This window comes from Nipponia nippon, unplaced genomic scaffold (genome assembly GCF_047370975.1).
Source record: "Nipponia nippon isolate SJK-2023a ecotype South Korea unplaced genomic scaffold, ASM4737097v1 scaffold_5, whole genome shotgun sequence".
In the NCBI taxonomy this organism is placed as follows: Eukaryota; Metazoa; Chordata; class Aves; order Pelecaniformes; family Threskiornithidae; genus Nipponia; species Nipponia nippon.
In genome coordinates, this window is record NW_028262369.1 from 57,404,958 (window position 1) to 57,432,594 (window position 27,637).

The following is a 27,637-nucleotide window of genomic DNA, read 5'->3' on the forward strand; positions in this document are numbered from 1 at the left end:
GCGGCGGCGGCGGCGGCACCCCGCCCCCCTTTCCCGCCCCGCCCGCGCCTGCGCGGCCTCGCCGGCGGGACCCCGCCGCCGCCTCTTCTCGGCGGGTGGCGGCGGCCGCCATGAACGCTGGCGGTCCTTTCCGCGGGCCGCCCGCCTTCCCGCCGCTGCGCTTCGGGCAGGCCGCCGTATTCGGGCAGGGTGGTGGTGCCGCCGCCGCCGGCCTCCCCTTCGCCCCTGGGCCCGCCGCCGCCTTCGGGCCGCCCTACGGGCTAGGCCAGGCGCCGGCCTTCGCGGTGGCGAGTGCCGGCAGCGGCTCCGCGGCGGGCAACGCGGGGTTCAGTTTCAAGCCGCCCACCAACCTGGGCAGCTTCCCGGGACCCGGCGAGGCGCCGGGCGGCGGTGGCGGGGCCTTCGCAGCGCCCGAGTTCCGCTTCAAGGCGCCCGAGAGCGCCGCCGCCGCTTTCAAGCCGCTGTCGGGGGGCGAGGCGGAGAAGGGCCCGGCCGCCCCCGCCGCCTTCACCTTCTCGCCGCCTTTCGGCTTCGGGCCCGAGGCGGGCCCTGAGGCGGCGGCGGCAGCGGGGGGGCCCTTCTCCTTCTCGCGTCCCGCCGTCGCCCTGGGCCGCCCGGAGGAGAAGGGCCCGCGGCCGCTCTTCGAGGAGCCGGGGGAGCCGGCGCCCAAGGGCCTGAAGCGGAAGGAGGAGCGGGAGCGCTCGCCGCGGCGGGCGGCGGCGGGCGGGCGGGCGGCGGTGGCGGTGGCGGCGCCGCCGGAGAAGCGGGCGGTGCTGCTGAGCCGCCCCCGCGGCGGCGCGCTCTTCGGCCGCACGCTGGAGGAGGTGCTGCGCAGCCAGGGCCGCGGGCACCGCGACCGCGGAGACGCAGCCGAGACCGAGCGGGGGCCCGCCGAGGAGCTGCCGCCGGCCGAGGCCCGGGAGCTCCCCCGGGAAGGTAGGCTGGGGCGGGGGGAGCCGGGGCGCCCCGCCGGCCGGGCGTCACCCCGCTTTCTGAGGTGGCTGCCTCCCTCTCTTCGCAGATGGCGCCCCCACGACCCCCGCCCGGCGGGCTCGGGGCAGCGAGGGCACGGAGGGGCTGGGGGGCCTGTCGCCCGGCGAGCTGACGGCCATCCAGTGCAAGAACGTCCCCGATTACCTCAATGACAGGACGGTGCTGGAGAAGCACTTCGGCCAGTTCGTAAAAGTTCGACGGATCATGACCAGGCGCAATAAAAAGATGGCCGTTCTCCACTTTTTTGATCATGTGAGTATTGGAAGCGGTCGGCACGAGAGCAGGCTCAGATCTGAGTGCTTGGGATGGGTCAAGCTCTGGTGAGAACTGCACCCCTGTTTCGTAACGTGGTATGTTTTTCACTTGAGGGAACGCTTTGTGTCATGAGCACTGCATTACAGACAGGGATAGAAGTGTACTGAGCTGCACCTAAAACATGGTAGCTGCCGGAGCTCTGCCTGGCTTTAACTGTCCTGCTAGCATCCAGCTCAAACACAAACGGATGTTCCCTGTTTGTTGCCCAAGCCTGAATTACGTACGCTGCTGCGTTCTTGCTTAGGCTTGCGAGCACCAAGGGTGAGGTGAGCTTGTGTGATGTCTGCAGAGTGATCTGCTTGCTGGAAATACTGCTGTTACGTCACCGCTGAGGTGTGTTGAGGAGCCAGTTCAGAGACTGCGTGTTCTGTTTCTGCTTTGTGCTTAAAAACACACCTTCAGTCTCAAGTGCTCTAAGCTGGCTGTAGCGAAAAGCAGCAATTTTTGTGGAAACCTGCCTAGTCCTGCTGGTTGCGTGTAGGTCTTGAGTGAGAGGTTAAAGTGCAGTAACCAGAATTTAATGGAAATTAGTAAATGTGTCTCTGGCAAAAAACTGCACTGCATGTTTTGGTGTTGTGATGCTAATAGGTTTTCATACTCTGCTTTTGTTTTCTTCCAGGCCTCTGCAGCTCTTGCCAGAAAAAAAGCGAAAGAGTTGCACAAAGACATAGTAACCTTTTGGCAAAAGAAGAAAACAAGTAAGTCTGTGTTTCCAGATATGATTACTGGGTGATAAATAAATGGTGTGGCATCTGCTCTGTTCTTGCTTCCTGATGTGCTGAGATCAGTCTGAAGATGATCTCCACAGTAGGAATGCTACAGTTTCAGAAGTGACGATGGTTCTCTTTGACTTTTGTTAGTCAGGCTGGTGCACAGAGCTTCTGGGAGCACTGAAGGTTATTCTTTACAGAAGCATAAAAGTAGCTGTTCTGCATTTTACGTGATGTCTCGGCTAGCTCTGTCTGTGGCAAAGGCTAATAGTGAATATGCAGAGGAGGGGACAAAGAACAGGATAAAGCATGTAATTGCTTCCAGAATAATTTCTCGGCCTTTAACAGCCTATGGCTCGGGAACCCTGGGAGCCAGATGAGGTGTCTTAGTCTTTGGAGAATTTTTCTCTTGCGAAGTTATCCAGTGGCTTTTGTAAACTGTGTAAACTTCCAGCATCCTGCAGTACTGTCCTCTGGTATTGAGGAGGTTTTAAGTGAGTGACTGCAAATCACAGTTGGAAATTGCACTGTTTCTTTCTTAAATTCCTGTTGTCTAAAACATTCTGCTTGATCTAAGCGAAAATGCTGTTTCAGCCATATGAAAGAGCTGAAGACATTTGAAATGACAGTGTAGTTTTACAAGAGAATTTAGAAACCATTCATGCAGCCACACAAGAGAAATATGGTGATGTTAACTTTGTACGCCTATCTAGAAGTAGGACGTTCTTTGGGGGTGTAAGAAAACCCAGTTTCAAATGCCTCGCTGCCTGCTTCAGAGCATGGGCTGGGGTGTGGGCTTCCAGCTTTCAGGGAAGTGTCCTGAGAACTGAGTTAAGGAGTACCCTGGAGGAGCTGACTGTTGCTGAGGTTGCTGTACTGCATATCAACATTTATATACTGCTTGAACCAAAAAGAGAGAGCAGTGTGTGTGGTTGGCCTCCAGAGAATTGAGCTTAGAAATGGGAAACCTGGATTCCAGACCCTGCTTGGGATTAGGGCAAGAGATGTGAACGTTGGCTGTTCACCCCCTAGGCGAATACTTGAATTGTCAAGTGCTTCCCTTTCTTTAGCTTTATGAATGCTGCGTGTGTACCTCTAAGATCCTAGCCAGGGGATACACTTCAGCTGTCAGCCAATGAATGGCTCACCACAGCTTTGACCAACCACAAACTTGCCTTGCAGAAAATGAACAGCTGCAGAGTTGTCTTCCTGTGAATTAACGTCTTGAAGCAGCAGCAGCTGTAGGGGTGCCTCTTCGCCTTTGTCATTTTATTGTGGTGTTAAGTCTATAGAAACGTGAACAGCAGTATTCTAAATAACTAATCTGAGGGAATTTAAGAAATCCAACTGGTTGGATTCCTTCCTGGGAGAAGTTCTCCTTTCCTGCAAGGTGTAGATGTAACTCTTGAGAAGGCATGCCAACCTCAGTCTAAGGTTGGGTATGTGAAATAAATAATTACGATGCTTCAGCAGGAGCAAAGGGAATTGTGGTTTACATAGGTGAAATGGATTTCATATCCTGTAGAGAGTTATGACTGTGGATTATATCCCAGACCTGAGAGAAGTTAAATTTGGGTGATGATAAGAGTTCATTTACTGACAATCTGCTGACCAATTATAGTTATTGCTAAGTGATATTTTATTGAAAAATACTTGTTCTTTATAGAACAGTGAAGCTGACTAGCAATTGGTAGGCTTACTCCATACAGCTTCTAGTGCAAGTTGTCCTTGAAGTTTTGCATACATGTACAAAACTGTGACTCTTAGTTTTATTTTCTAATAGTATTTTTTTCTAAACAAGCTGCTCGCCACCACCCCCATGAGGAAAAAAGGAATTGTTGTTTAAACTATTTGGCAAGTACCTGGCTTCATGTTTCTATGTCCCTTCAGGTCCAGCAAAAAGAGAATTTTCATCCAAGGAGAAGAAAGCAGGTGAAGATGAAGGAAGGCAAAGCAGTGAAGAGCAAAGCTATCAGCATTCTCCTCTTCGAAAACCTTTAATAAGATCCTCTGCCAGCAGCGTCATGCCTGGTAAAAGGTACGTCTGCTCCTCTGGGACTCCATCTGGCAGGAAACAGGGTGCATGGGGAAAAATGATCAGTGTGTGCCAAACAGTCATGTTCTTATCGGGGAGCGTGCTTCCCTCATCTCTTCTGGTTTGTCTGAATTACAAGCTCACAGTTCTCACACTGTCAGAAAGATACTTCTGACTGCTTATTAAGATTTTTCGCTTCGGTCTGCATATTTCTTTTGAATATTTTGTTCATAACAACATGAATAACAACACCTGCAATAGTGAGGCATAAGGGAATTGAATGTGAATGAAACAGTGCAGAGCCAAACTAGGACCAAGCAGTAATGACATTGTTCTGTGGTCATGATTAAATGAGCTTCTAAAGTGAGTAGTTTCATTTGTAGGCAATTACAGTTCTGTGGAATGAGAATCCCCTTTTCAGAGTAGCTGGTGAGTTTGGATCATCGTCTTGTCTCACTTCAAGTGAATCGTCTTTGTACAGGAATCCTCCTGTTTCATGGCAGTTGCTGAAGTGGCAAGGTTGTCATCTTTCTGTGGTACCTTAATGGTGTGTCTAGTTTGACAAAAGTCATTTGGTATGTGTAGTCATATAATTATAAAATTAGTAATATGTTGTAGAGGAATGATTGTTCCTTGATTTAAAAAGTGTGTTTGTATCTGAGCCCTGTAAAATCTTTTAATAATCTCTGTTGCTATAGAAAGCATTCGTTTTTTCACACCAAACAGCAGGCTAGTTGCTGGCTTAAAATGCAAACTGCTGTGCCGTAGTGATGCAAAAATGCTGCAACACCCACCTGGTTCTGTCTGCTCCAAGACTCAGTAACACCATTTCTGTTGTACAAAGGTTGAGGCTTTCACCATGATCCAGAATGCTTGGCAGTGTTGTCAAGGCAGTGCTGAGGATTTAACCAGATTAACTCCCAGTGCTAGTGTTAGCTCATAACAACCTTGGTATGTTGATACATACTTTGTTTATTTGATACATTGCCTTGTGAACAAAATATTCTTCTAAACAGAGATGTCAACATCCTAAAGAACAGTGAACTGATTAAGGCTGGGGCATGCATTAGTGTATTATTGATGATAAAAAAAAAATGTTCTCTTTTTAGTTCTCCGGCCAAGAAGCCTGGTCTCCGAAAGGCACTGCAGTTTGAAACAGATCTGTTTGATTCTAGTTCTGAAGGGCAGAGCTCAGAGGCCTTGGGAGCTTCATTGTCATCTCTTGGTAGTCTGGTAGGATTAGTAGCCGAGACATCTGAAGAAAGATACCGTCTTTTGGACCAAAGGGACAAAATCATGCGACAAGGTAATTACGCAAGTTAATGAATGTAACATCTGCTTCTCTGCTGGAAAGAAGTGATTAGTGTCTGTTGCAAAGCTGTTGTGATATTACATAAATGGCTTTAAAGAGAGAGGTTAACATGGAGCAGTCTGTAAAATACTATTGGACATATATACATTAATTTCTTGTAGAACATGCAAAAATCTGGTTTACGTATTGCACGTGCATATTTCTTGTGGAAAGTGAATAGCAGACTGTTCATCTGTGAAGGAGGCCATGTAGGGAGATTTTCATCCCTGCAGGCTCTTTGAAGAAAGCTAGCCAAAGCCTAATCGTGTTTCTCTAAATTCAAACTACTACACGGCTGCTAAGTATTTCAAGAAATGGCCCTTTATTTCACAGTGCTGAGCTGTAAACCCTTTGTCGTGGTTTAACCTGAGCCAGCAACTAAGCACCACGCAGCCGCTCGCTCACTCCCCACCAGTGGGATGGGGGACAGAATCAGAAGGGTAAAAGGGAGAAAACTCGTGGCTTGAGATAAGAACAGTTTAATAGTTGAAGTAAAATAAATTAGAACAGTTAAATAGGCAAAGCAAAAACCGTGCATGCAAACAAAGCAAAACAAGGAATTCATTCACTGCTTCCCATCGGCAGGCAGGTGTTCAGCCATCCCCAGGAAAGCAGGGCTCCATCACGCGTAAGGGTTACTTGGGAAGACAAACGCTATCATACCCAATGTCCCCCCCTTCCTTCTTCTTCCCCCAGCTTATATACTGAGCATGACGTCATATGGTATGTAATAGCCCTTTGGCCAGTCTGGGTCAGCACCACCACCCCCCTAAACCCCCCCCCCCCCGGCTGTGCCCCCTCTCAGCTTCTTGTGCACCCGGCAGAGCAGGGGAAGCTGAAAAGTCTTTGACCAGTGTGAGCGCCTCTTAGCACCTATTTAGCAACAGCTTAGCACTACTTAGCAAGAACCAAAGCATCAGTGTATCATCGACATTGTTCTCATCCTAAACCCAAAACACAGCCCCATACTGGCTACCAAGATGAAAATTAACTCTATCCCAGCTGAAACCAGGACACCCTTCCATCCTGTTCTTGCCATTTCAAAGCTGACCCTACTTTTAATTTAAGATCTTATTTTTAATATCGACAAACAGATTTCTTGTCCACATGACGTAGAATTGTGAAATTGCTGGTGCTTAGTTAGGACACAAAGCATTGGGTATCTTTTAAAGGCTTCAGTCCTTTCAGGAAAACTCTCTATATCCAGGTGGGATGGTAGGAGAAATTTCCTCAAAGGCGTGATGCAACCCTGGGACAGGCCCCAGAGTGGGGGAACCCCATCCTTGTGCATTTCTGACCACACCAAGGTGTGGGTACAGCCTTCCTCTGAGTAGAGGTAGGATGGAAATCTCTGGAGACCTTTTCCCACCAGTTGCTTTTGTGAACTGTTGCCCTAGCCATGTCCTTCTTGACAGCCATCCATTGACCAACGTACAGCCTCCAACTGAGGCATCTGGCATGCTTAGGGCTGTGTTGGCACATAACGATAATAGCTTCTCATGAAAACAAAAATGAGATGCGTAGTGTTTATTCAATTTTATTTATTTTTTTAGCTCGAATAAAAAGGACTGATCTTGGCAAAGCAAAAACCGTTGTTGGCACTTGCCCAGACATGTGTCCTGAAAAGGAGCGCTACATGAGGGAGACAAGAAACCAGCTCAGTATCTTTGAATTGCTTCTAGGATCTGACAAGGTATGAGCCCTCTGTATGCAGGGGTTTGTTGTTCCCAGAACATCTGTTTGCTTCCTGCTTATATAAAGCTGTCAGTGTTGTTTAGTTGATTACAGGGTTCATTCTGGTGAAAAAATTTTGGAGGCCATTTCATTAATATCTTTCAATTCCCTGTTGTAAAACAAGAAGGCTAGAGAATTGCTTTTTCATTCTGTCATGTCTTTTATTTAGCTACAGACAGGCTTTTAGAGCTATAGTTCTAAAACTATAGGGCAGCCATATACATTGTCTTCTAAGGTTATGAGTTTGAGACTAAGTCAACACTTAGGATCCTGTCATAAAAGAAAATAAAATATATTTGCTATTGTAGCAGAATGGACGTGGGCTGTTAGTGTGAACAGCAGAGAAACTCCTGTAATAGTCTGCTTCTTACTAAAGTAAAAGGCATGGATGGTATGAAATCCACTGTACTCTGAAAAGTTGAACATAATCTTTAGACTTTGATTCTTTTCTCTATGTCTTGCAGGTAGATCATGCAGCAGCAATCAAGGAATATAGCAGGTCTTCAGCAGATCAGGAGGAACCTTTGCCCCATGAATTGAGACCGTCTGAGGTGTTGAGCATGACCATGGACTATTTGGTCACAAACATTATGGATCAAGGAGAAGGAAACTACCGAGAATGGTATGACTTTGTCTGGAACAGAACTCGTGGAATAAGAAAGGTAAGCACTGGCAGATGGAGACGTTTGATGACAGAAAGCAAAAGATCAGATAATGCTGTAAAAAGTGAAGCAAAAAGCAATAGTAATTGAAACGTTTTGAATTGCAAAATGACTCAAAGTACAGTTGAAATGAGTTTTCCAAAGGTAGTGCCGGATGACTATGTTCTTCAACTGGAGTTCAAAAATACAGGCAATGCTTTCTTTATTGTTCTGGTTAGGATATAACCCAGCAACATCTCTGCAACCCGCTGATGGTGTCTCTGATTGAGAAGTGCACTCGCTTTCACATCCATTGTGCTCACCACTTGTGTGAAGAGCCTATGTCCTCCTTTGATGCCAAAATCAACAATGAGAACATGACTAAATGCCTTCAGAGCTTGAAGGAGATGTATCAGGACCTGGCTAACAAGGGGATTTACTGCAAGAGTGAAGCAGAGTTCAGAGGTTATAATGTCTTGCTGAATCTCAACAAGGGTGATATTCTCAGGTGAGAACAACAGATATCACTTGTTTTCTCTCTTTGCCTCTGGGGAGAATTGAGATTAGGATTAAGTCCAGACAAGTTGTAATGAAAGTGAAGAGCTTAGTTGCAATTTTTTTTTTTCCCAAAGAAAGTGTACTGTAGTAATGTTTTTTTTTTTATTTGAATTTTTCAATAGGTTATTTTAAAAAAAGAAAGCTTTTTTTTTTAATTTCCCTGAATAACTCATTAGAGCTTCTGCAGGTAGTGAAAAAAACAACCAACCAACCAAAAAGAAGTTAAATCTTCACTATTCTCAATCAACGAAATTCTTTTTTTCGCTTCAGAGTGGTATCCAATCTTCACTGCTTTATCTGCAGTAGGACCAAGCAAAAATAATTTTGCGGGCAGAGTTGTACTGTGCTTTTCTGGTCAATCTCTTAACTGCCTTCCTCCCTAGACGTTGGAGTGATGTACCTAGATAACAACATGCTGATAATGCAAGCATCATTAGAAGATTAATGATCAGTAGATAATTCTGCAAATTTAATTCAGAACCATTTGTTTTGGACATGAGTCGCATGTCTTGCTTAAAGCTGCTAATTTTACTTGCGTTTTGTTACAGGTTGCTACTGAATTGTGATTGTTAATATTGAAGCAAAAGGTTTGTCTCTGTCTTTTGTGTCCACAGAGAAGTACAGCAGTTCCATCCAGAGGTTAGAAACTCTCCTGAAGTTAGATTTGCAGTTCAAGCTTTTGCTGCATTAAACAGCAACAACTTTGTGAGGTTTTTCAAGTTGGTGCAAGCAGCTTCCTATCTGAATGCCTGTCTCCTACATTGTTATTTCAACCAGGTGAGAAAAAGGCAGATGGATATTTTTTAAAGTGTTAATCAGTAAACAGTCTGGGACTTTTGGGAGGAAATCTTCTTAGCAGAAAACTTGGTAGATATTTAGCCTGAAAAATAATCTTATTCCTGCTTCTTCAGAAGCATTTAAAAATTTATCAAGAGTTTTCTGCTGTGATATAAAAGGAAAATACTAAAATGCTCTTCTCGGAGGTTTTTTCCCATAACTGTGTACAAATACATACTATTTCCCCTGAAAGTAATTGGGAAGCAGAGAAGCAGGCCTGAGATTTTGGCAAAGGAAATATCAACCTGTACTTTTGGAAGTCCTTGCAAGCTTTTTCTTCTGCACAAGAATCGCAAAGGGGTGTGCTCAAAATGAGCAGCATCAAAGAGGAGCAGAAACTAGAAAGCAAATGCATAGAATTTAAAAAGAAAGTTAAATCCAAATAGTTTTTTGTGGGGGTATTTGATGACAAAGTACTGATTTCTTTTAAACGTGATTTGCATGTTTATAGTACACTTTCTAGTACATTTTGTGGTCTTTAACTTAGTAGTTATGTGGCTTTTTCTTTTGTCTTCCCCCAGATTCGTAAAGATGCTCTCAAATCTCTCAATATTGCCTACACTGTGAGCACCCAAAGATGTACAGTGTTTCCCTTGGATCACCTGGTCCGCATGCTACTGTTCAAAGATTGTGAGGAAGCGACTGATTTTATAAGTTATTATGGCCTGAGCGTATCTGATGGGTAAGTGTAAGGAAAAGGGCATCTGTGCCTTAAGATGCCTAGTGGGATTAGACTGATGTTAGGCAAAGCATTAATGTGGATGTGCTGCCCCTCCGTTTGCAACCAGAAAAAGAAAAGAACAGGCAAAGGGTAGGGCTGGGCTTTGTAAGCAAAGCACTAGGATAGTGATGGGTGCAAATTCTAATAATCTGCTATTTTTATTGCTGTAATTATGAAAAAGTGTTCAATTTTGCATCTTTCCCTCAAGAAATGGGGTTTGTATCCTTGTAACTACTGTGACTTCCCACAATAGCTTTTTTTTGCACTTGTACTTTTTTTTTTTTTTTTTTTTTTTTTTTACTTGGTTTGATAGGGTGACAAGGGATTTCAGGGATACAAAATTCCTTCAGCCTTCTGGAACATGGTGAAGAACAAGAGAAACATTTCCCCTGAAGGAGAGACTGGGTATTGAGCTAGGTCTCCATTGGATTCCAGGGACTTCCTCCCTAGAAAGAGACACTGTGGATAACCCAGTAGAAAAAAAAAAACTGGTTTACGTTCTTATCTTGCAGTTGAATTGTAGTAAATTGCAGCTCTGTAGGAAATGAGGATACAGTTCTGCTTCTCAGGAAACTGGCATTATGGTGATGCATGTAGGGTGGGACGAAGCTGAACAGCGCAAACCAGTTTTTAGAGGATGTTGGAGGCCGACGGTTTGCAGATAGGAGCTTCTGCCATGGAAATATGTACGTTGTAAGGTGTGCTCATGCAGACTTGCAATCTCAAGAGACTGGAGAAGGCAAAAACTTGAGCATGCCAGTTAGTGCTCTGTTTCCTGTTAATGTTCTGTTTTGAAATAATAAATTAGCCAGACTACAGGTGCCAAGATTGGAAGAAGATTGCAGCTTTTAAAATTACTTCTGTAGATAGCTCTGGCACCTGTGACATGGGATGTAGTCTAAGTAAAGTGTACATGGATAATATACACAGTGGATAAGGGTTAAAAGGAGAAAAATAGTCCACAAGAGTCCCCAGAAACAGTGCAGCTTGTACTCTGTCCTGGGAGGATAGCTGTGAGGACAGTGCTCTCTGCCTGCCCTGCTCTGGTTCCAGCCAAAGATCGGTATCCAGACTACAGGGAGTAATCCTGAGTGCCCAGTGCCTGTCTTGCTTTGCCCCGCTAAGCTGTCCAACTGAAAACCTATAGGTTATTAGAGCTTTGAGGATGTACTCCTGTTTTATATTTTTCCCCAGTGCTTATGTGGAGCTGAATCGCTCAGCTTTCTTGGAGCCAGACGGATTACCCAAACCACGTAAATCAATGTTTGTCAGCCAGAAGCTAACTGTCTCAGTTGGGGAAGTTGTAAACGGTGGGCCGTTGCCCTCGGTGCCTCACCACGTGCCTGCGTCCAGCTTCAACGGACAGAACAAGTATACTGGTGGAAGCACTTCTGTGGATCAAGCTAGTAGTGGCCAAAAATCCAGTGTGGAAGCAACAGGTAAGAGCAAACATGCTTTTTAGATACTGCTCATGAACATATAGCTGGGTCAGCTCTGTGAGTAGTTTTATTTTACAAAGCAGAAACTGTTCTTGGCTCATATGGGTTGAAATTGCATGGAAATTTTGATGTAATGAAAGCGTGTTTTGATTTAAATGTACTTATGTATCTCTAAAAGCTAAGAAGCAACCTGATTAATAAAATATATTTCCCAATACAGGAAACGCAGTAATGCAAATGAGTGCAATTTTGCCAACATAGGTGAAATAACTAGATATTTTGCTGCTTCGGACAGCCAACTTCCCTTTTCAGTTTGCAGACTTTGTATTGCAACAGTTTGTTCCCACTGTGTGTATAACAATGTTGCTTTTCAAGTTAGCTGAAGGATGCTTTTTTGTACTTGTTGAAAGTACAGATATTTTGCATTTATTCAAGAGGTGTGTGTAGGTGCTAGGTGTACTTGACTTAAAACAGTTGTTTATTGGAAAGGTTTGTACTTGGTATTGGAGGTAATGTGCAATGAAATTTTTGAAGGTTTTTTATAAAATATTCATAAATATAAATTAGTTTCTATGATATATTTTTAACTTTAAGGCAGCAAGCTTCTGTTATACACTTGTTTTATGACCTGATGAAATTTATCAGACAAGCCAGCTTTTGAAGATAAGAATAGTTTTGCTTCTATTTGTGACTGACCTGGTTTACTTTAATTTTTCTCTTCCCCCCTTCCAAGAAGGAAGAGTGGAAAGCAAAGGTGTGGATTTAGATGCCGCAGCAGTAAGAGTCCAGCCCCCAGCTCATCTTCTGCCCTCACTGTTGCCTCGTCAGCTTGTGCCAGTGGTGCCTCCTGTGCAGGCAATCTCCCAACCTGCTGGACAACCTGAGCCTCTCTCTTCAAAGCCTCAGCCTGTCTACACAGACACAGTAAGGAAATTTAAACCCATCATGAAGTATTTGGGAAAGATCTGTGAAATATAATAAAAGGTAACTGAGTTCTTAGGCTGTTTTAGCTTTCCAGAATCTGCATGTGTTATGTAGAGTCAAAAGGAGACACTCCCTGCTTCAGTGCATTGGATACTTGGAGAAGTTGTTTTCTTGGACTGTTCTGAAAAGAAAAAGTCTTGAGTGATTTCAAATGCAAGCTTAAAATGTCAGTGCTTGCTCTGACTCCTTCATAGGATAGACAGTTCTCTCTGTTTAGCATTTATTTGAGAAACCCCTAAGGTGAGAGTCAGAAAGTGGTAGTAGAAAGTGATTATCTTTGACTTAATAGGTAAACTTTGCTTTAGTGAATAATATTGAGGTGTTTCGTAATGGCACGTATTTCAAATGAGATGTGACGAAGTTTCTTCTTGGGGGTATATGACTGCTGATGTTGGGTCTTGAATGTGTACCCTGTGTATCTGTGCTGTTCCCCTTTTTCTCCCTCCCACACGTGTTTAGATATGTATTAATGCTGAACCCATCTTGGAGTGTCTCATTGCTTCGTAAAGCACAGCTGCCATATTCTACCTAAATGTGGCTACATTTCAGTGAAGATTAGACCTGGTCATTTGGAATTAAATCAGCTAGAATGAGAGAAATTCTGAAGTAAGAAAACAAGAATCCCTCTCAAAATTCACTTTTCTTAGCTATTATTTCCTTACTTGACTTGCCTATATTTAATACAGAAAGCTGCTTTTGTTTCTGATCTGTTATTAACCTTTTAGGTAGTCTAAAATTTCCAGGCTGTTGTGTTTGATTAAGTTAGCTTAGTTTGTAAGTAGAAGTAACAGATGACGATGCCTATTACAGTCAGTTAAACAAGGCTGGAAAGCCTCACTCCTAATTCACGTGTGCACCCAGGCCGTCCTGAGCAGGACTGCATCTTGATTCAGCTGCTTGCTCTGCTGTGTTGTAGCACATCGCCGAAGTGGTGGACGGGCTTGTGCACGACGTCCTCAAAGGAGAGTGCAGAGAAGTTGGCAGAGCAGGAGTGGCTTACGTGACTGCTGCCATCTGGTAAAGAGCATTTATTGCTGGTACTCTTGGAATCTGTCATCAAAGCTGCAATTTGCCGTAGCAGCACCATGTGTGAAAGTCATAAAACTAAGCAAGGCAAGGTCTGTAGTGGAGATAGTAATACTAATACAGTTGAGGGAAAAGCAGACCTTTCTTCAGATATCTGCCACCTCTCTGTTACACACCAGGTAGCCTAATGGAAGGCTGACTGCAAACCTCTGTAAACCTTTCCTTGCATGACACTCACACCACTGCCACAAGAAACGTGTGTTGTGGAAGGGAAGGTGCCTGAAGGGGGACAAGAGGAGTAAGTCCAGATCTGGCTGCTTCTCTGCTTCAAATAACACTTCATCTCCAAGGCAGTTGGTAGAGTTGTAGATGTATGTTTGTGACCAAAACAGTGTTGTTAATGCACCAATGCTTTGGTTATTGCTGAACAGCACAGTGTCAAGGCCTTCCTTGTTTTCTGCTCTCCAGTTCTGTGAGTAAGCTGGGGGTGTGCCAGAGGCTGGGAGGGGATACAGCCAGGACAGCTGACCCAGACTAACCGAAATCCATAACGTGTGATGTCATGGTCAGCAATAAAACTGGGTTAGAGGAAGAAGAAGGTGGGGTTTCCTGGCTTCCAGGGTTGCCATTGATTGCAGACTGTCTGGGCATTGGTCTACCTGTGGGAGGTGGTGGCCAACTGCCTTTGCTTTGCTTGGTGGGAGTGTGCGTGTGGGTTTTTTTTCCCCTTCACTTATTACAGTGTCTTTATCTCCCTCCACAAGTTTTCTTGCTTTTGTTCTTCCTATTTTCTCCCCTGTCCCGGTGCGAGGTGGGGAGGGAGCCAGTAGCAGTGTGCATGCTTGGCTGGTGGCTGGAGTCAGCCCACCACAACGGAGCAAGGGTATGCTTGAGAAAAGCACCGACATAGGGCTTTGAATGAAAACTTTCTGGCTTTGAAAAGAGAATTGCTGTTTCTGCACAGCACCTCGGAGGCCACTGTGGAGGAACTCATGACTGAAGTGATGGGCGAGATCCTCAGACAAGTGGCTGGAAGCGTACTTAGCACGGAAAGGGAGCGTGTCAAAGAGGAAAGGCGCAGAGTGGAGGAAGAGAGGTGAGTCCCTGCTTTTGCTGTGGGGCAGGGTGGGCTGTATACACCCTTAGGCAACATAATGACAGTTGGTGGCAACCTGAGTCCTTGCTTGCGTGTGCGCTTAGGCCCTGTGTCTTTCTGCCATGCTGACAGCAGTCAGTTTGTCTCACTTTGAACTGCCCTGGGATTGTGCAGACAGGCTGTCCCTTCTGCATTCTCCAGTGATGTGCTAGTTAGTATTTTGGTGACCTCACAGAGCCACTATGAAAATGGTGGGTGGGAATTCTGTGAACTTTTATTCACTCTGAGCTTCCAGAGAGGGAGATGCATCCCGGCCCTGCTGTGTGCAGGAACTTCTGCTTCTGAGTGAGCTACTTGTCTGTAGCTTACTGGGGTAAGAATAAAATAACCCTATTGTTATCTGTATTTTTGAGGGAAACCTGGCTCCATGCAAAGCTGTTTAGAGAGAGAAACCAGCTAGTGGGAACTCAATTTTAGACAAATTAACTATCTGACACTGCGTGTAGTGCTTGTGTAATTAAGTGGCAGGTTTGCCAGTGTAAGTGTTTTCACTTGTGTAAATCTTGCCACTCTTGTCTTGCCACTTGTGTAAATCTTTTCTCTGTCCTTCCAGGCAAAAGCAGGAAAAAGAACAGTTAATAAAGCAGTTGAGCCAGTTGGTGGGTATGGAGTTAATGGAAGAAGTAATAAAGGAGAGTGTTCAAGAAGCTTCAGCCAATGAGTTAAAGTACGTACAACATACTGTATGCTATACTTTTCTGTAGGATGCTTTCCTAAGGGTAAGAACTTGTTAGGGAGTGGTAGGCTTCTTGCTTGGCCTTCTCTGAGTTCATCTTCAATCCGCTAATTTAAAGAGAGGGTAAGTATACTTGATTGTACAGCGTGCTGCCAGTTTGCAGTTGCACTGTGTCAGGCAGTAGCAGTCCTCTAGGGTGGCGGGAATAGAGGCTTTGTCTAGGACACGGCTGCTCTGTGTGCTTATTTTTCTTATGATTCCCTTAAGGGCTCAGGTGTGTGCTCTCTTATAGACCCTTCTTTGGAAGCCCATGATCCATGTAAAACTTGAATGACTTCTGATTGATTACAGGTCTTATTTAGAAGGGGCATATAGTAGGAGTGTGGAAAATCCCTCCCCTTTTGCTAAACGTGCTGGTCTTCCCTGTTTGCACCTCAGCTAATTGTATTGGCATTTGCTGTAGTCTCCACCTCATTAGAGGTCTTGGTTTCTTTCGTTTTCAACTAGATGTGCCTTAGAAAGAGACTGGCAAGCCCGTATTGCCCGGTGTTCAGAAGAAGTCTGTGGTCACATCATGGACCTCTTTCTGGAGGATGAGATTTTCCAGATTGCTAAGGAAACCCTTCAGGAGCTCCAGTGTTTCTGCAAGTACTTGCAACGGTGAGTTGCCACCCTGTGACACAACTGCTTTTCTTGGGAGCGTTGGCACGGAGTGGTTAATAGAGTTTGAACTACAGCTGTCTGGTTGCATTGTCTTTGCTATCGTCTTGCCTCCACTATAACAGTAGACTTCAAGCCTTATTACTAGCCTCTAATAAGTTACTCGGCTGTATGTGGGGAGGGGAACACACCTCATCAGAGTCAGGTAGTGAGCTTGGTAGGAGATTTCAGGTTCATTCTATCTAGAAACTTGTAATAATTTCTCTTTGTAGTCTTTCTGTTGGATGCTTGTTTTTCTGGATGTGTACCAAGTGTTCAGTGGCTGTTGTGGTGCTCCAAGGCAGAGATTCATTTCTCCCTGTGCTGCCCCAGTGCAGTCAGGTTGAGGTGCATTTCAGGTGGCATTTCTCGCTGCTAAAGAAGCAGCAGCAGGCTAGTCTCTTTACTGTGGAGCACCTTCCCTCGCAGAGTTCTTTCTGTCCTAAAACTGAGTTTGTGTGTCTCCAGGGCGTGCGTAAATCACCTTCAGTGTGATAGGGAAGGTTAAAGAGAAGCCTAAAGATAGGAGAAACAAATGTGCCTGCAGCAGCTGAGAAAACTGGATGATGCAGGAATGTTTTTTATAAGCCCTGAAAATACCTGAGGAAACACAATAAAATATTTCGATTAATAAATTTTTGTGTTATAAAGCTGTTGGGTGGTACATGTTTTGAATCATTTGGTCATAGAAAGATAGACTAGCATCTAATGATAAAGGCTTTATTATATGTTCTCTCCTTGTTGGTGAATTCGCCTTTTTAAATGTTCCTTAAAAACAGAACAAGAAAAGATACCTTTCTTACTGCAGTAGATGTTGCAAAAGTATTGTCAGCAAGTGCTTGAGATATCGGAGAAGCTTTGTAATGGATCACTGTAAAATGCTCTATGTGCTAGGAATAAACACACTGAAAATGGGGAGGGAAAACTGTGCTTGAACTTTTGTCTGGGGAGCATAGCTAGGACAGCAGAGGAAGGGCTGAGATGGAAGAGTGGCAATCCTGCTTCCCTCTTGTGACCTCTCTGGCCACTGACAGCAAGTGCAGCTTGCTAAGCAGAAGGCTGCTCCCTTTTGCCTGCAATGGTTTTTGAATGGGGCACAAGGCTGCCCCTTCTGGACACTGCATGTGTACAGCTGGCAGGTCTCGCCCTGTGCATGCTCTGTTTGAGCTCTGACTTTGCAGCTGTGTGCAGAAATACAGCTTGAGCCCACTGCACCACCCGCATGCACCACCTCACCCTGGGCAGACTGTGACTTGTGGGGTGTTTGAGAGCCCAATCCAGTTTGAAGAGCAAAGATGAGAAAACCTGTTGGGGTTGCAGAAGAGTTTATTAATGTGACCTATTCATCTATTCTCTTCCAAAGGTGGAGGGAGGCAGTGGCAGCTCGAACAAAGTTGAAACGTCAAATGAGGGCATTTCCAGCTGCTCCCTGTTGCACAGATCCAAAAAATAAATTGAAAGCACTGTCCCCTAGTGCTGAGTGGCCTATAGCCATGGAGAACTTGTGCAAGAGAATTGTAAACCTGGGGAATGGAGGAAAGCTGGGGATCTCTTGCACAAGGTAAGGATACTTACAGTGACAGCAGTTGGCAATCTGTTTGATTTTTGGAAGGTAAGTTACAAAGTAGCGCTCTTTGAACCTTCGTTGTGAATGTTAATAGTTTTGCAAAACTGTTTGTTCTCAAATACCCTCAGAAAGATCCTTTCTGCACAAATGCCATGACAAAGACTACAAACCTAAAGAAACGCTTCTTCTATTAATGGCAACTTTCTGAAGGGTCTGCAGTACTTCACAGGTCTTAGTGAATGTTTCTTAAATTTGGTTAAAGTACTTGAATTGCTTTATACCAAAAATTACAACGAAGAATCTTTTGTTTCCAGATTGAATTGGCTGAGAAACAAGACAGCGCATGAAATTAAAGTTCAGCACTTCTACCAGCAATTGTTAAGGTATGTTGGTGTTTGATCCTTGTTTTCTTTCTAAGCAACCTGTAACAGAAATGCCAAAGATCTCAAAAATGTCAGCAAGGAATGGCAAATCATACTCCAGTGTCCACTTACAACCTTGCTCCTGGGAGTATTTTTTAGATACAGGAAACTGGAAGATAAATTCATGGAAGTGTTAAGCCATTTGATCCTTTTGCTGTGTGTGTAACTTTAAGGATCTGATGGATGTTATGGGGTTTTTTTGTACCTGGGTGGGATGGGGCCTGGGATAGGGTATAGGGGGAGAGGAGTAAATGACCTGTTACCGGCCTCGCTTGTGGCACAAAGGGATTGATCTAGGTGTTTAAAATGCAGCAGGAGGTCTGCCTTCTCGTGGCTTGTCATGCACTCTGGCCTGTGTGTTTATTGGAGCAGAGTATTGAAGCAGTGTGGAAGTGAAGCAATACACATATGGTCCCACAGTCCCCAAAGTAAGGCTCAGGTAACAGATTTAGCAGCTGCAGTTCTTGAAGGCATCTAGTGTATGATGAAATAGATGGGTAACAGATCTAAAGAATTAGCTCTAATTTTGGACTGTTTGAACTAGACAGTAGCTACTTACAGTATTTTAACTTGTTCAAAGCAAGAAAAACATTCCCCAGGTGGGAATGATCACTAGGGAGTCTTTTCACCAACTTCTGTCTCTCTTTAAGTGATTTAGCTTGGACTCCCCTGGATCTTGTGTCATTAATCACTGAGCGTATTCCAGTTCAACAAGAACAGGTTTTTTGGAAGGTGCTGTTGGTTTTGCCAAATGATGATGAATATGTGGAGGATGATCCCAACAGGTAAGTAAAAGAGTTGATTGCTGGATCCCGTTCTAACTCAGGGCAGTCAAACAGAAGAGGAGTAGTAGTATATGGTCCTTGATGTATGTTTTTCCTGTACCATGTCAAATTTCCAGTTTTTTGTTTTTTTTTTTTTTTTTTTTCTCCAGAGCACTCTAAGGAATATAGCTGTAATTAATTGCAGTGGTCTGTATCTTCTCCTGACATTGTTCATTGAATTCCTTTTGCTCATACTGAAAACAGAAAACCTTGAGATATGTAGCGGTGTGGAGAATTTCAGGACATTTAATAGATATTTAGCAAAATCCAAGCAATATGAAGGTTGGGGTTATGATAGATTGTGGTGTCTTAGAGGTACTGGTGCCGAAACCCAAAAATGCCATTTTTTAAAACAAAAACCCCAAAAGCCCACTCTTTCTTGTTTGCTAGGGTACTGGTGGATTGGTTGAAAGCCAAATTTATGGGAGACAAAAGCTGGAAGAAAAATGCTTCACATACAGAAGGTAGAATTCAAACACTGACGTTATTTAATTCTCCTGGCATGCAAGGGAGCAGAAGCGTTACAGTCAGTGTGTGTATAAAGGTAGGTGAGAACAATTTCGTGATACTTAACAGGCCATAAAAGCAGGGTGTGCTCTTTTCCAGTGGATGTTGTGTGGAGGCTTTTCACAGTGTCCTGTCAGGTGGAAGGAGGTGATCCTGGAAGGGGTGGTGGTGTTGAAAAGGCCTGAATAAAGATGGATTTTGTCCTTGTTTCCAGTCAACTGAGTAAATACCTGCCTAAATATAGTGCAATAGTTAGAACCTCAATCATCTCAATTCCTGATGCCAAATGAGGTGCTGAAGTGCACTTTCGTGCTCACTTGCATTGGACACATCCATGTTTGTCTGTTATAAGATATAGGATAACTCCTGTCTTAGAATTTCCAGAGCTCCTGGTAACGAATGTCAAAGCTGAATGCTGATGATAGTAAACTGCAGATTTCAGTATGAAAATAGCTTCATTTAGCTTTAGCTACATTACTGTTGTCATCTTTGTAACTTGTATAGGTGGCACATGGCACGCTGTCTGACTTGGAGCTTGATACAGCTGAGATGCAAAAAGACTTGCTTGGAACCAGTGGTCTCATTCTTCTCCTGCCCCCTCGAGTTAGGAGTGAAGATGTTGCAGAAGATGATGTTTATTGGCTTTCAGCTTTGCTGCAATTGAAACAGTTGCTTCAGGCCAAACCTTTCCACCCGATAGTTCCCTTGGTGGTTCTAGTTCCTTCTGGTCAGGAAGAGGAGGCCACAGAGAAAGAAGTAGAAGAAGGTACATAATTATTTCTGTGTCTTGAAAAAACAATGTGAATGTTTAGGGCTGCCCCAAGTAGAACTGTTGTGGCTAGTGCAATCTCTCAATGCAACATCTAGTAAAAGGAGACACTGTGAAGTACAGTACTTTTCAAAGCTTTGCTAGAAATCCAGAGGCCTTAAGAACTGATCAACATAGAAAGAAATGAACTTTCTTTTGGCTTCCAGTTTTCCTTTGCACACAGTATTTGATCCTGAGAGTCTGCGGGGAAGAGTGGAGGAGAGAAGTGATGCTGTGAATGTATGCAGAGTGTGAGACTAGGTCAGAATAGAAGATACCCATTTGTTCTTTCTCTGTGTATGTGGCGGGTTTTCTTATTTTTAAGGTTTGATGCTGCAGGACTTGATTTCAGCCCAGCTTATTTCAGACTATGCCATTGTTGAGCTCCCAGGTTCTATCAATGACTTACAAGGCACCAGAAGGGTAAGAACAGCAACTCACATGAAGAGATACTTGACTGGTTTATCATTAACCTCTCAATTACTAATGCCTTATAAGGAATTATTATGTTCTCAGTAGCTTAAATTGCAGCTGAGTCTTGTATAATGAGCTATTTTTTCTGTTGAAGTTTCTGTAACATAATTTTTGTTCAGTAAGCACTCTTAATATTTTTTTTCACACACCTGAATTTGCTGGAGTTGGGTACTCACTTGTTAATAGTGATTCCAACATCAGCCAGAACTATTCTGAAATGAAATATTTCTGCTACTTTTCCATTATTCATGACTGTTCTATTTTAACTGACTAGAGATCAGTGGCTTTTGCTACATAAAAGATAGTTTCTTCTGTGTAGTACTGAAAACTGCACTGAGATCAAAATATGCGGATTATGTAAATCCGTTCTTGTCTGTCCTGCCTGCGTTGACTAGCAGAAGTACTGTTGCTGCCTAACAGACAAGTGCTAGTGGTGGGTAAGCCTTTGTACCCTTAAGCTCCCAGTCCTAAAATGCAAATGACCCTTTGTAGCTCTTCTGGCTGCTGTGAGATCACCCAGTGTTATTCCATCTTGATGGATGGGACTTAAAGATGCTTCTCTCCTCTCACATATGTGAAGAAGGATTGTACAGATCTCTCCCTAACAGCCTCCAGACACCAGCTTCTCCCCTTGTCCTTCGCTTTGTTGTGTTCTTGGCAATAATGGCCTGGAGACTAATCAAAAACCTATGATGGAAAATGATACTTATAAGTCTAAAATAATTTTTTGTGTGTGAGTCATAGCAGGGTGGGTGGGAGGGGGTCATGGACAAGGTGTCTCAGATTAAAAGCAACTCCAGCCCTGTGTTCTTCCCTTCTCATGGTGTATGAAGAAGGTGCCTAAGAAAGAAGGTGAGAACAAGACAAGCCCAGAGTGATGCTCCCCTACAAACCCTCACAGCTTGCATCTCTCTGCAGTTCAGGGACTGCCAGGATCAGACATGGCTTCTCTGGATATAGTCACCCTGGGCTAATTTCTGTGAATCTGTCTAATTTCTCCCAGATAAGTCTTTGGCTCCCAGCATCCTGCAGTAGGGAATTCCACAGCACAAGTGCATCTGGTGCGAACAGCCTCTTTCTGTCTGTTCCTGAGCCTGCTGCATGTGAATTTAGTTTGTGACCACCTAGTTGGTGAATTACTGTTGTAAATACCGGGATGACAATAGTGCTTTGTTTGTATGTTGCTGCATAGTATCTTGAATACTGTCATGTCAAACTTAGGGTTGCAGGATTGAATCCTTTATATCCTGATCACTGCAGAGCAGTTTCCAACCACCCGTGTTTTGTGTCATAGATCTCTGCGGCTGTGGGCTGGCTGGTTTCCCAATGCCCTGACTCCCTTAAGCTCTGCAGTCAGACCCTTCGGGAGTATGTTGAGGATGGGATTGATGGTGAATTTGGCAAGCGCTTCTACCATGACTGGAAGGAGAGACGTCTAGCTGGCCTGCCATCTCAGGAGCCTGGCGTCATCATAGAGCTGTACAACAGCGTGCTGCAGTTTCTTTCGGATGTGGCATCCTCGGAGCACCTTTGTGACTTGTCTTGGCCTGTTACTGAATTTTCAGAGCCTGGGGGTAACAAGCTGTTGCCCCACCTGCAGTGGAACATGCCTGATCACCTGGCCTGGCTGAAGAAGGCTGTGCTGTCCTTCCAGATCCCGTACCTAGATCTGCCTCCATTAGGTGGTATGTACTTCATGCTGTGGTATCCTCTTAGTGGCACGTCATTCTCTCTGATGTGCCTGCACTGTGTTGAACTACCAGCCTGTAAGGTGGATAGTTTGACTCTGTCACAAATTCTTGCAATTTACTCTGTTTTTTTCCATAGCTCCTTGGCGTCCTGTTTGCCGCATGATTTTTCAGTATGTGTCTCAGATTGCTAGTTCTTCCCATACTCAACCACTGATCCAGTCTCAAGTGGAGAATCTGCTGAGCAAAACTTACCAGAAGTGGAAAAACAAAACATCTGGGAACGCTGATGAAGGTGGACCTTCTGTTGATGAGATCCCTTGGGATGATATCTTGGCAGTCTGCATTGATCATAAACTGAGAGACTGGAAGCCACCCAGACTGCCTGTTGCTCCAGGTATTGCCTGTCCTTCTACAACATGGATGATACTTCTTGCATAACTGTGGTTAATAACTTGACAGTGGTGCCTTTATGTGTGGCAGCAACTGATATGTAGCAGGGAGGGAGCTATGGTCTTGCTCCTGTAGATTGACACTGTGCTTTCTGTACATCTTTCTGCTCTTTGGAGTGTGTATTTAGTGTTAATTATGACTTGACTTGAGCTTATGAATAAAAATTTTTTGTCCCTGTGTGGAGGAATATGGTCAAAGTCTTTCAGCCCTCCTTTTCTGGTAGAAGAGGGTTTACATTCAACCAAAGGCCAAGAATTGGTCCCTCAGAAGTCGTGTAAGCTCAGGTCAGCTGAGATGGCAGGCTGCCACTATTAATGTGCACTTCCATGGATTAATGAAGTTTGTCTTGGAATCTGTTTGCTTTCAAGTGTGTGGGGGTTTTTTGGTGCCCTGTTTGGCTTAACTGTAGGGAGCCTCTTTTAATGAAATGACTACTTAACCCACTGAACACCAGACTTGGATGCACTAGAATTTTTAAAATTAAGATAAAGCAGCATTTCACAGTCTTTCCCAGTAATCTGGTATCTGTTGAACAGTAAATTGGTTCAAGAAGGCTCCTTTTTACATGGAGATTACAACTTAAAGCTACTTGAAAGTGAACACGCAATTTTTTTTTCAAATTGGCTTCTCAATATGAGCTTTTCTTCTGAAGGGGAAAATCTGTTCTAATATTAAACGTTGGGTTCGGGTTTGTTCACAGAAGCAGTAAGTGAAGATGGTCAGATTCGTGTGTACTTCTTCAAGGAGCATTTAAAGAACTTCACTCTCCCTTTTTCCTGGGAACGAGCTAGACTGCGCACGCAGGAGGAGGTCCGGCAAGGCCACGAGAGGTGAGGCAGCTGCTGGCGCTGCCTGTGGGAGTAGCATCCAGCTGTCCGTTGTGCCATCAGAGTTGCTCGGTGAACTCTAAGGAGGTTGCTTGGGGCCTCTGTGATGAACATACAGTGCCATCACGATGCTGAAAACCAGCATATGGCATCCTCCCAGAACGTGCTTCTGTACCTCTCCTTGAAATGATGTACAAGGCTGTGCTGCAACCAGGTAGTAAGCAGATTTTATTTCTGCAGGGTTACTCAGCTCTCAAAGAAATGGATTGCTTCAGGGGCACTTAAAGCATTATAAATGGAGAAATTAACTTCTGCCAAAGAAAACACTGCTGAGGCTTTGGAATTAGGCTTGTACTCTAGGTACACAAAGCATGGAAGAAAACCAGTGTGAGACTGGGGAGGAGCATAGGGATAAATCATGGGTGTGCCCTTTATTTAATAGTGCCCCCTCCCTTACATTCACCTTCTGTTGCAGCCTGGACCTCACAGATGAATTACATGTTAGGTGATTTGCAGATTTATTCTTTGGTAACTACATGTTAATTTTGCAGCATTTTGAGTTCAAAAGGAGACTTTGTTCCCAACTTGTAGGAAGACATCCGGAAAGTCCCACTGCTAAGAGAAAATGCTAGAGGTTGAGGGGGGAGGGTGCCTTAGAGCTGTGTGGCATTAAAGTATTTGAGATCTCAAGAGTCTAGCTCACTTCCCTAGCCTTGTTCAGAGTGAAGCCAGTCTCTCTTCCCTCTTGGAAGCTTAGCTGCTTCTCTGCTATGTAGCAGGAGATGTTGGGTAGATCCCTTTCTTTGGGGTGAATCCCAGCCCCCTGTCAGGTTAGTTGCTCTCAAATCCCACACACAAGTGGTGCTATGTTGGACCCTGGTACAAGGGAATTATGTCTCCAAATGATCAATTCTTACTCCTTGCCATTTCCAAACTTCAAGCCAGTAGGGAAAAAAAAATCAACACGCTCATACCAATTTGTGTGCTTCTGTTTGTTTTTGTTTTCCTCCCCTCTCAGGTCAAGGGTAAAATCTCCGAACTCTTTTAAGAAAACGTATAGTGTCTCCGTGATGCCTGGTCAATATGATTCTGGCATGAGCATGCTGTCAGGTCAAGAAAAGAGCATTCCCAGTGCAGATGAATTCACAAACACATCCTCAGCCCAGGAGCTTCTCCCAGAGCGTCTGTTGGCACAGTTGCAACTGGAGAAAATAGAAAGCAGGAGGTAAGTTCCCAGAGCAGCATCCTTTCCTTGCAGCTCTGCCCCAGGGTTATAACCAATTTCTAACTTGTATGTAATGGGAAGCTTAAGTCCAACAGTGCTAGGAAACAGCCTAGACTATCTCCAGTTTCATCTAATTTCATCAAGGACATCAGGGCAGTGCAGTTCCCTGCTAGCTCCTACTTGCATCACAGGAACAGTCCAGGATGGTAGAAATACTTGGAGCTTTGAGGGACAGTTGGAAACTGTCTGTGGTCAATCAAGCCACCAAAATGAAAGCAGTACAGTGTGTACAGTAGTCTGTGTGTCCTGCAGTATCACAAATGTCTATAAAGTCCACTTTGAGATGTCAGTTTAGTGCCTGTAGCAATGCAGATCACAAAGCTGAAGAACTAAAGCTTTTGAGGTTGGCCCAAGGGTTTCTTGTCTTTGCTGCCTTTCCCATCAGTTGGGTGTCTTCAGTCTGTGTAGCTCCTTTCTGTACCACAGTCTTCTATGATGGATTTTCATTACAGCAGTGGGGTATGTCAGACTGTGTTGGAAATGACTGTGAACATCAGATCCTTCTTGCAGACACTTCTGAAGCCAGAACTCTTGATTAACCCACTGGTTACAAGAACAAAGCTAGGCTGCAAATGTGACTGGTGCTCTTGATCCTTCTGTCCAGGTTTGAAGAACAGTTGCACCAATGTCTAGCTGAGGACACTGAGCCCCTTGGTGATTTTGTAGGTCTTCCTCTCTACCTTCCCCAGTCTCTGGTCTCCACCCCAACTGTCACCTGTCCGTTGATGAAGAGTCCTGCGTCATCTGCTCAAGAGGTAAAAAAGGGTTGTATGGAGAATTAACTGTCGCTCTGAGGAGTGCAGGTGCCAAACCTCCTGTAGTTACAAAACCTTTAGTGGGAATTACATTGGTATGCAGTGTTGGATAGACTTGGGAAATAAAGAATTGAAAAACTGCAGCTTGGAAATAACTTCTTTCCAGGGAGGGGATTGCTTTCTGCAGATCTGGAATAAGAGTTCTTCACAGGTGTTAATGCTTTCTGCTGCTGGCAGTCATAACAGTATCTCTTGTGGTGCTGCACTTTAACTTAGGGAATCAGTGTTGTGGGTCAGCTTCCCCTAGTTAAAGGCTGAGGACAGAAATAGCAGAACATGCTATTTTTGCCTTACCTCCTTGGGTGGGGGCTGCTGAATCTCCATGGTTGTTCTCAAAAGTGAGGGAACAGCCAGTGAGCTGGCAGGTTCCTTATTGGTACTGGGTAATGCTTCTTTCTCAGTCTCGTCTCTTTTCCTTCTGCCCAGGCTGGGAGTCAAGAGGGATGCAAGCGTTTGGTGGAGGAGCCAAGCCCCACACTGTCGGACAGACTGAAACACTTGAAACAGCTCCTCAGAGCGAACAAGGAGGGTGAAGTTGCCTCTGAGCTCCACCTATCTGCTCTGGTGGACATGGTGGATATTTGAGCAGAGCTGAGCTACATGTGCAGACCAAGAGACCTGGTAAAGAAATCCAGGGCCAGGTGATTGAACAGATAAGCTCCTGGGGCATGTTTCAGAAAAAGCAGGTGTCCTCCCAGGAGAAGAACACAGAGCAGATGTAGAGCCTGGGCCCTTCTCGTATGACTGCCTTGCACAGAGAGGTGTGTTGCGGCTCACTGTGTCCCTTCAGCTCGCTGCTGCGCTTTGGCTCATCTGGGCCTCCCTCCTTTTCTGCTTCACAGGCACGGAGACAAGTCAAATCCTTTTCTTGGAAAGCCTTAAATTGATGCTTTGGTAATTTTTCTTTCTACCAGCTCTCATTGTGGGTTAACATAGCTTAATCAGGAGAAAACTGTAAGGTAGCAGGAGCCCCAGGAACATCAGAGCAATTGCTCTCCATAGTCATAGTCCCCAAGATGTTGTCCCAGCTCTGTGCTTGCTTGCTTCATGCAGAAGCTACCTTGCAGCAGCGCTGTGGTTTGAAGTTGCTGTTTTGCTGCCCAGGAATGTCAATGCTGTCATTCTCGAGTCGGTGCAATTCTTGGCCGTATTTTGTACTTAATGATGCTCAGTGCAAATCCAGAAGGATTTTCGTGCTGCTCAGCCCAAGTTTTATTGTACTGAATATTTACGGCATTAAAACCGGATGAGTTGCTTAATCTACAGATTAATTGTCATGCTGGAAAGCAGGACATTTTCTTCAGTCTTCAGTAAACAGCTATGGAGAAATGATTTTCCTTTTTTGGAAGAGCAGATTACCTGCATTCTCCAGTATTTAAAAAGCAGTGGCTTTGGAAGTTGAAGACTTTTGGGTTTAGTTTAATATTCATTCCCAGTAAATAGTAGGAAGATGTATTTAATGTCTGCAGTACTACTTTTTTTTTTATTACAATATCAGCAGATTTTTCTGTCAGAAACTTTTGCCTGATGAAATACAAATTACTGCAGCTTTGGGGGTAAACACTGATTATCTTGCCTACCAGAGACCAGTTGTCTGACTTGCTTCTAATTTAATTTGAAATTCTCAGTAGTCCAAAACTGTCAGCTACCTTCCAAAAAAGTAATTTTATAGTTGTTTGGGTTTTTTTTTAAATAGCATTTGTATTATTTCCTCTTAAGCCTAGAATAGCAATAGTATGTTAATATTAAGTTGAATAAGAAGTTTAAACTGAAGAAATTACGCTTTGAGTCTGTTCATACTACATCTACTTTTGTTGGGCTGAGTTGTGTCAACTTTGACTGGTTGCGTGCGAAGCAGAGCCTGTGCGCCGCTCTCCGCCGTGCTGCCACTGGCATTCTCCGTTCACCTGGAATTCAGCTGTAAAAACCCAAAAGTGTTTTGGGACGTGGTTGCACCATCTGATGTAAATGTGTTTTGTACCTAATAAATTTTTAGTGGCGTGAAATGTGCTGTTGCGTCATTGCTACGTTAAGCTCCTGGTACAGGGTGCTATCACTGTGTGCTGCTTTTTTTTAATCCCTGGGTGGGCTA

At 44.4% G+C, this 27,637-nt stretch overlaps 1 protein-coding gene across 1 annotated transcript; it reads left to right on the forward strand.

The window, feature by feature from the left end:
• Positions 1-3: 3 nt before the first annotated feature.
• On the forward strand, positions 4-27,545 carry MCM3AP (minichromosome maintenance complex component 3 associated protein). Its single transcript, XM_087731057.1, has 28 exons — positions 4-936; positions 1,022-1,245; positions 1,928-2,006; positions 3,909-4,056; positions 5,163-5,359; positions 6,958-7,097; positions 7,603-7,800; positions 8,019-8,287; positions 8,952-9,114; positions 9,696-9,856; positions 11,090-11,334; positions 12,068-12,258; positions 13,235-13,335; positions 14,309-14,440; positions 15,054-15,167; positions 15,684-15,836; positions 17,239-17,436; positions 17,757-17,825; positions 18,515-18,649; positions 19,079-19,232; positions 19,700-19,961; positions 20,329-20,426; positions 21,772-22,162; positions 22,305-22,562; positions 23,319-23,448; positions 24,464-24,670; positions 25,335-25,485; positions 25,972-27,545. Exons 1-28 carry the CDS (start codon positions 111-113, stop codon positions 26,128-26,130), a joined length of 5,553 nt encoding a protein of 1,850 aa, XP_087587183.1. The 5' UTR covers positions 4-110; the 3' UTR covers positions 26,131-27,545.
• The last annotated feature ends 92 nt before the right edge of the window (positions 27,546-27,637 follow it).